This window comes from Aplysia californica, unplaced genomic scaffold, assembly GCF_000002075.1.
Source record: "Aplysia californica isolate F4 #8 unplaced genomic scaffold, AplCal3.0 scaffold00506, whole genome shotgun sequence".
NCBI classification, from domain to species: domain Eukaryota; kingdom Metazoa; phylum Mollusca; class Gastropoda; order Aplysiida; family Aplysiidae; genus Aplysia; species Aplysia californica.
In genome coordinates, this window is record NW_004797776.1 from 289,671 (window position 1) to 298,909 (window position 9,239).

At 38.5% G+C, this 9,239-nt stretch overlaps 1 protein-coding gene across 1 annotated transcript in view; it reads right to left on the bottom strand.

The window, feature by feature from the left end:
- The window catches only part of LOC101849638 (tetratricopeptide repeat protein 28), a gene marked incomplete in the record, with an annotated part of 49,999 nt that overhangs the window by 10,844 nt on the left and 29,916 nt on the right, over positions 1-9,239 (bottom strand). Inside the window, 5 exon segments of the mRNA XM_013086798.2 lie at positions 1,270-1,427; positions 2,405-2,490; positions 3,376-3,601; positions 4,988-5,091; positions 8,101-8,273. Of these exon segments, the coding sequence (XP_012942252.1) occupies positions 1,270-1,427; positions 2,405-2,490; positions 3,376-3,601; positions 4,988-5,091; positions 8,101-8,273 (747 nt within the window).

Sequence of the window (9,239 nt, forward strand, 5' to 3'; positions counted from 1 at the left end):
GGGGGGGATGATTATATGTGTTCAATGCTCTTTTCAACACTTTAAGTAAGGTTATTTAATAGACAATATCTATCTCTTACTTCAACATCGATGTCTAACTGGGTTGATCAAAGTAAATAACGAGCCTTGAATACTCACCAAAGAATCCAAATTCAAGAATTTTAACTAGGGTTATTCACATATATATATGTGAGGCATCCCGGTGAAAGCAGGTGCTCGTTAAATTAATGACATCAAAGAAATCAACATTTTTCTGCCTGGTGGGCAAATTTTTACTAATTTTTTTGTTTGGGACACAACACCTTTTACACCAATTAAAAAGATGTTCCTGTGTGGATTCTGCTGAAAAATGTTGATGTTGCAGCTTTCAAGGACACTCGGCCTCTGAAAGTCACCAAACCTTTTAGGTCATTTCCTTACAAATTTTACCTCTCACACGAAGCAACTCCCTCCTCCTTTATTAGCAAATATCTCGATTATTATTCAAGATAGATGGGTATTTTTCCCACTGAAAATGGAAAGCAAGGTAAATGAACAGGCTTTAAAAGTATACCAATAACTCCACATACCCGAAAAATGACGAGCACCTGATTCTATTGTATCATAACACATATTTTATGTTAACTGAGTTATCAGTTCACAGGTGAAACCGCACCTTAAGAATAGGACATGTAGTGTGAACGCACCTTTAAAGTAGTTATTGTGACATAGGCCTCAAGGACATATCACGTGACTGAGACCTCAGGTGATTTCGTGCAAGCCGTGGGTAATCTAAGTGTCACTCACTCACTGAAGCTGAAACGGGTAACATCGGCTAACCAAGAACTACCAGAAGACGAACAGGTGGGGCCCCACCAACATCAACTACTATCTAGATCTACTACTGCAAGACTCAAGTAAGTCGTAACATAACAGGGGAGCAGGGTGGAGGTTGGTTATTTCAAGACGGACAGAGCAGCAATGTGACGAAATGATGGTTGTGTCACACTAACTAAGATAAGGACAGATAATTATAAATAGAGAGTTTGTCTTGCTTGAGTCACCTTAAAGACACTCACTGACACAAAATTTGGTCTGTTTTAATAAAGGGAAGCCATTAACATGATAAAGACCTTTTACAGCAGGGAAAAAGCAAGACACACAGAAAAAGCACCAGTTGTACCAGTTGGTTTGAATACGGTACATAATACATGTCAGTTACGAGACCTAACATTACAACCCTTTTGGCTAAATTCTGCCCTCCCCCACCCCCCACCCCCGTGAACTCACTTGTGTGTGGCCATCATGTTGAAGGTGAGCAGAAGCCCCACCTGGTGGAAGCCTGTTGCCTGTAGCAATGCCCGCGTCTTGGTGTAGTGCCACAGAGGGTGCACGGACAAGTCAGTGACCTTGAGTTGGATCTCCGGCGCGTGTTTTGTGATGCTCATCTGGGAAAGACATTCTTTTTTTTAAAGTTTTAGTAAGAGTTTTTCTGTGCTTGCAACAAATAAATAAGGTTATATAAGTGCTGAAGATTAGAGGTGTTACAAGAGAGTAACAAACACAGAAACGATGTTGGAGAGATTAAGATGATAGACATTTGAATGGAAAAGAAGCTACAAATATAGAATGCACTTGGGTATGTGTTCTATAAAAGTTTGGATTGACAGCTAGTTTGACGTCGTTTCCCAAAGTCTAAATGTACTGACCCTAGCAAGTCATATAAGGGGATTCCAGGGGTTAAGTGGTTAGAGAGATCTCGGACTGACAGTATTGTCAAGCATAGAATATGTTGAGGAAACAATGTTTTGGTAACTATAGTCAATGGGGTATAGCCTTAAAAAGATATAACAGCCCTAGCTTTAAAAAACAGTGCAGCACAACACAGCGGCAGCCAGATATGGGAAGTTCATTAACTGTATTGATATCACATTATTTATGTAGGTACATATTTATGTATATAAGCTGTTAACCAAATTTCTTCAAGGGGGATGGATGAAAATCAAACAAGATTTTATTTCAATTTACAAAAGAATACCTAAACCCAATTTGAATCTCTCTGCCAGGGCAAATGGTGTAAAAATAAAATGAAAGCATCCTCAACCAAGTGTTATGTCTCGGAAATATGAATAAAAATAATCTGTCCACAGAGCTGAATTTAGTCAAAATTGGATGAAAGAAACACCTTGAAAAAGCTGAGCATGAGAAGATGCCCTCCAAACATCTCAAATAAAAGTGAAGAAAAGAACAAAAGTATTTCTTTAAAACATAGACAACAAATTTTTCTAATAAGAAACCAAACCAAAAAAAACCAATACACACAAAGAAAAAAGCTGTATTTAATAAAAAGAGGGAGGGGGGGTTTGTTGTTTTTTCGTTGCTGGGGGGAGGGTGGGGAGAGAAGGAAAGAGAAAGTCTTCCTCACCAGATCAATAAGGCAGGAGATGTTGTCCTGTGTGATGGGTAAGGCCTCTGTGAGAGCACTCACACATTTTGGGCTGGCTGACAGTTCTGAAACATAACATCTATAGTTCAGTACATAAATAAGTGTAAACTAGACCACGGTACGGGCTAGTAAAAAACACACCATCCTTGAGCTAAATAAATGTAATGATCATTTTTCATGTGTTTTGCAAACAACAACAAAAGTAGGATATTAGCCCCAGACAACAGACAGACAAGAAAAAAATGCTACACCTAGAAGTAGCATCCTCCATCTACCCAGTGTCTGTATCAGTACAAAGAACGCAGACTGTTTTTATCCAATGTTCATAGGCCTACTTCTGGCCAGGGTGACATTATGAATGCATATTTTGACTGCACTTTATGAAATCATTGTGGGCTGCCAAATTTACCTGAGACAAGTAATTTCATATCGAAGGAAATGTCATTGCCTCTTACACCAAATCACCTAAAGGTCAGAGCTGTGCTAATGACAAATCAACAATATTTGTGAGGCAACGTAGTGAGATCAGGTGCTCGTCAAAATACAGGAATCTTAGAAACAGGCATTTTTTCGACAGTTTGGACATTTTTATCACATTTTTATTTTTTGGCTCAACCTCTTTTATGTCCATATAAAAACACATTTTCATGTGAATTTTACTGAAACACATTGATTAAAGGCATTGATTTTTCAGTTTCAAAGACTCTTTAGCTATTGGATTTACCAAACTTTGGTGGCTATTTTCTTGCTAATTTCACCACTGAAACCAAACTTCAATCGCATATATCTTGAGTTCTATTCAAGACAAATGGATATTTATTTCATACGAAGAAAGGCAAATAAATCAGCTTTCAGATGATACCAATAATTCCACATGCCCAAAAATTGACGAGCGCCTGATTCCACTGCGTCGCGACACATTTTATATCACTATGCCACAAAACACTCACCTATAACAGCCTTGAGGGCGTCGTACGTCGGGATCAGCAGCTCATCCGTGTTCCAGTGGGGGAAGACGATATACGGGCAGGTGAGCTCAGCCTCTTTGGCCTGGAAGTGGAACCCCAGCCACTTGAGTAAGGCCACGGCCGGGCTGCTTCCCGCGATGACATCGGTGAGACGACATGGCTGTCGGTTATTCTCCATGGTATGGAGACGTTTGAGGGCTGCGTCCAGCTGATGAGTGAAGGAAATTCAGATTCTATGTGTACACCATAAATTATTATAATGATAATAATTATAATGATAATAATTATAACAAAAACAAGATAAAGAAAAAAATAGATCAATTAATATGGAAAGCATGCAAAATTTCAACAACTACATTCCCCTACTTGGATGAATTGTACATTACAGCTAGCACTAAAAAAATTAATTCCATCTTTTTTTACAATAAACATCCCTTGTTCCCTCAAATAAAAACATCAGTCAGAAGTAAAAGACCTTTGCTTCTGATCCGTTACAAACAAAGATACAGAAGGTCATTTTTACCATCATCCATCAAATTTCTTCCATCTTAACCATCTTGTTAAAAGTATTCATACGACCTTAGAGCATGCATCAGAATAACATTGAGTTACAATCAGAATACTGAATAGGCTTATGTATCTAGCTTAACATTATTGTTGTTTACATTACTGTTCATTCATATTAGGCATTTATGAATGTAAGCGTGCATGTGCGCATGTGTGTGTGAGTGTGAGTGTGTGTGTGTGTGTGTGTGTGTGTGTGTGTGTGTGTGTGTGTGTGTGTGTGTGTGTGTGTGTGTGTGTGTGTGTGTGTGTGTGTGTGTGTGTGTGTGTGTGTGTGTATGTGTGTATGTGGTGAAACACCAAACCGATGTGCCAGGATCTGGACAATAAAGATGTATCTTATCTTATCATATCTTAATAAAAACAATAGTAATAATTATTATTAATAATACTGTATAACATGAAATCACACATCGGTCAAACTGTGCCTGCGGTCCCGTGTTTTTTTCTTCTTTATCTTTGTAAGATATCCTTTGAACTATGGATCCCTTGAACTACCGACGAATTCAAGCTATCGGTGTTATACTGTATTCTCCTAATTGCAGAAATCTCTAAGCGCAGTACAATGCAGAATTATCACTCAATTTAACTGACGAATCAGAAGACAGAAAATGCACATTGTGAGACCATTTTACAACACACGCACACACATACACACACACACACACACACACATGACACCCTCACACACACACACACACACACACACACACACACAGAGAGAGAGAGAGAGAGAGAGAGAGAGAGAGAGGGGGGGAGAGAGGGGGAGAGAGAGAGAGAGAGAGAGAGAGAGAGAGAGAGAGAGAGAGAGAGAGAGAAATATGACCACACTCTAATATAATACAAACAGACAAGCAAGCACATGATACACAACATCACTAACACACACCCTCACACAAGCAGCCACAAAGACAAATATATACACACATAAACAAATACACACACACAGACACACACACACACACACACACAAACACACACACACACACACACACACACACACACACACACACACACAAGCACCACTAACCAGATCCACTAGATCAGTAATGACTCTGGGATTCTTGTAGTGTTCCTTCAACAAACTCCTCACGTGTTTCTGCAGCACGGACAAGTTGTGCTCTTTACTGGAAACTGAAAAAAACCATCATCATCATCATCATCATCATCATCATCATCATCATCATCATCATCATCATCATCATCATCATCATCATCATCAACATAATAACCATCATCATCATCATTATCACCATCATCATCATCATCAACATAATAACCATCATCATCATCATCATTGTAGACAGCAAAAAAAATTTTTAATGGTGGCGACAGAGGTGATGTCATCATTATCATCACTGTTTCACTGCAGAAAAAATACTGGCGACTTTCATCATCATCATCATCATCATCATCATCATCATCATCATCATCATCATCATTGTATAAAGCAGATAGTAAAACATTTAAGACCTGGTAGTATTTCAAAAAATTTAATCACATGTTCAACGTTTCGCCCTCAACGGGCTTCGTCAGGAATATTCAGAATATAAATGACTACACTAGCTGTAGATAACAAAGTGAATACATACATGTCACAATGCTAAAAGGTGCGGTGAACACAAATCGGAAAGGCCAGACAAAGGGAAACACTAAGGCCCCGCGTCCACTGCGCTTTTTCGTCACTTGCAGGCCAAGCTCACATGCAAATGAGCTTGTTTTTGTCAGTCATTGACTGCCTTTGCCTGACTATGCGATTTTCCTGCATGCACGCTTTTTGGTCAGTCGTACAGGGGACTAAGAAAACCTTGATTCGACTCATTTTGGAAGGAAATTTGCATCTTTAAGTACATTTTTACTTCTTCATTGTACTTTACATGATCAATAAAGTTGTATCTCATTATAATATGTTGTACAATAGCAGATTTGTGCTGAAAAACAGCAAAAAAATGAAATTAAAGCACTTGATCTAGATCTAGATTATTTCGTTCTCGGGGGAGCTAAAAATAGGCCAGGTTAGACCTAGCAGGGGACGTGTCTAGATCTAGATCTACGTTCTCTAATGTTTAGTGCTTCCAATTTTCCGCCAAATTTTAGTTTTCTCCAGACCTTATCTGCCGGTCCACTAGATACCTTAATTTACCCTTCGCTGATGAAAGTTCGGATGGCCGAGTGAACAGTGTGTCTGCATTTGAAGGCAAACATTATTTTTGTGAGCGTGGGTTCGAATCCCACCCTCACTTTTTTTTTCTTTTTTTTTTTTTTCTTCTCATCGTCGTCCCAACTTACCAACAATTTTTCCCATAATTATAATTTGTTGCTTTTTAGTTTTTTAAAGTGGTAAATAAATAAAGAAATCACCTGTGCTGTCTGTTGTTCTCGTAATCATAACACACTAGGCTAAAAATAGGTTTAGCTGGTCTGACGCCGGTGGACGCGGATCTTTTTGAGTCGCTTCTACACCACGCAAAAACTTTGTACATTAGCTTGGCCTGGAGGTGATCTTATGTAGGTGGACGCGTAGGCTAAGGCAAGAGGTGGTAGAGAGAGAGAGAGAGAGAGAGAGAGAGAGAGAGAGAGAGAGAGAGGGGGGGGAGAGAGAGAGAGGGAGAGAGAGAGAGGCGGGGGGCAGGGGGACATTTGCGTGGAGGTAAGGAATATAATAGAATAGTGCAGTGAACGCAAATCATCATCATCATCATCATCATCATCATCATCACCATCATCATTGTTGAACAGGAGGACTTGGACATAGTTCAGAGAATTTTGTTCATATTTTTAAAAAGTAGGTCAAAATTTAGCCCAAAATCAGGAAAATTGGTAGAAAAAGCAATAAACAACACTGAAGTAACAAAAGCATCCACTTGTTCATTATCACCATCATTATCATCGAATGGAAAAATATTGTAAAGTCAGTCTTCCACAGGAGCATCATCACAGTACTTTTGCAGAAAAGTAGCGTAAAAGTAGATGCTTAAGGAAAGTTTCAAATAGTTTTATGTAAATGACCCGACCGAAAAAAATGTATGCAATAAAATGTCTCCAACATTTTACTTCCACAGAATTACAACGTTCTATCTGACATTTTTGGCCGTTTTGAGTAACTAAGATCATGAGGTCAGAAACCATATGTTCTATCTGCTCTATCAAAATTGTAAGATTATTCGGAATCATTATAAAGATATTCAAAGAATTGCATTCGAAAAAGCTTGACATGTTGAGAAACTCAACATATTTTACGCCAAATTTCTCAAAACTAGGCACTGGGCAGATAGTTTGTAGTTCTAGGGTAGCAGTTTCCTCAAGATTGACTATGATAAAGACAGGGAGGAACGCAATCCTTTAATTCACACAATGCTCAGATGAGGTCAGGAGGCACTGAAGTGCAAGGTATGTCCACAGAAGCCTCAGAAAAGCACCCAACAATTGTGGAAAGCAGCAGCTGATGCCATAAAGGACAAATGTACAGATTTGACTCTCGCAAACAAATGTGTGCGGTCAAAGAAAATCAGGTAAAATGCATAGCTGTAATCGACATACAGCCCCAAATCCATAAACTATGAACTTGTAACCAAAATTAAACTTGAACTACTTCCTTTTCCTTAAATCCATTTAACTAACTGGAAATTGCAATGGTAATGTCTAAATCGACTAGTTTTGAACTTAAATGACCAATGAACCCAAATATGTCTTAGTTACGAAAACAATGTCAGGGTGTTAGCGAGCTCTGGTAGCTTATCATCCAAAAATAGACACCTTGTGTTCAGCATGGCTTTCAAGCTTATTTTTCTCTACTTAAAAGTCAAGAAACGTGCAAAACTTCATATTATGTAGCTTTACTCAAATATGCTCGTAAAAACAATTGCCTCGGTTGAAACATGGGGTTTATTTTGTTGTTGTTTTTTTTTTTTTTTTTTTTTTTGCGATTCATGAGCCACATGTCAGGCATTACTCGGTCAGATATTGAGCTTTTATAAACTTTCATTGCTGGCGTGCAGAGAAAAAGAGGGTTTTTGTTCAGCACTATCTTTTTTAAAAGCCCACTAAACAACAAAGTGTCCGAATTTCCCTGGCCAGCAAAACACATTTGGAGAACAATCATTTTTCAATAAAATTCAAAGTCCTCTCAACTTCCAAGCTTACCGTTGGGCACAACTGCCTTTGGATTGAGGATGGGCGTGTCCGACTCCTCCTCTAGCTCTGCCTCACACTTGTCAATCAGCTGATCCAGATGGGCATGACGTATCTCATTAAGGTTGACCTTGGAGTCTTTGCCAATCAGACTGAAGCCAGCCCAGTGACACACATGATCCCATCTGGGGCATCAAAGAACAGAAAAATGATTATTTCCTGAGTTGTTGGGGGAATGGTGGAGGGTTAGAAAGTGGGTGGGTCAGAAGGTTCTATATGTAGGCTACGAGTGGGCGGTAGGGAAAGTTTCCATACAATCGGATTGTGAGAAATGGAAGGAGTTAGAATAAAAAGAGACCATGACACTAGAAACATATTATGGCAAGGATTATTACATAAGTTGACCACAGTACATACAAAGATCACAACTTTTCAAAACAGAACAGACAAAATTATACTCTACTAATTTGTTTAACATAAGTTAAATAAAAATAATAAAGGAAACATTCAAGAAGTAAATACTCAGTTGCATGAATCTGAACTGTAAAAAAGTGTTGACTTTGCTTATTTGAAATTTGTCAGGTTACTATACAAATGGGTTATTTCTTTTTTTAAGTATTTCACATTTTTTAAACAATATACATTTTGAATTACATGATACAGAAATCCACCAAATGCCTTTTTCTTGTTAAAAAAAATCTGACTATTAACAATAGAATGAACATACTATTATCTATACATCATGTACGTTATAATAATAATAATAATAATAATAATAATAATAATAATAATAATTGCATTTATATAGCGCATATCCATGCTCAAGAGCATGCTCTATGCGCTTTACAACTATTATTACCCCAGCAGACCCTCTGAGAACACTCAGAAACATTCTCAGCTTCCGCGGAAGCATACAGTGTAAGCTGCGGATTTCACGCTCTCAAACACTATCAAACTGACAAGATCGTTCACTGTCAATAGCCGGGTACCCATTTCCACCTGGGTGAAGTGAGGAAAATTTGTGCAAAGTGCCTTTCCAAAGGACACAACGTCAGGCCCCTGATGGGATTCGAACCCACAACCTAACGGTTGCGAGTCCGAGAGCTTAACCACTAAGCCACCGACGCCAATAATAATAATAATAATAATAA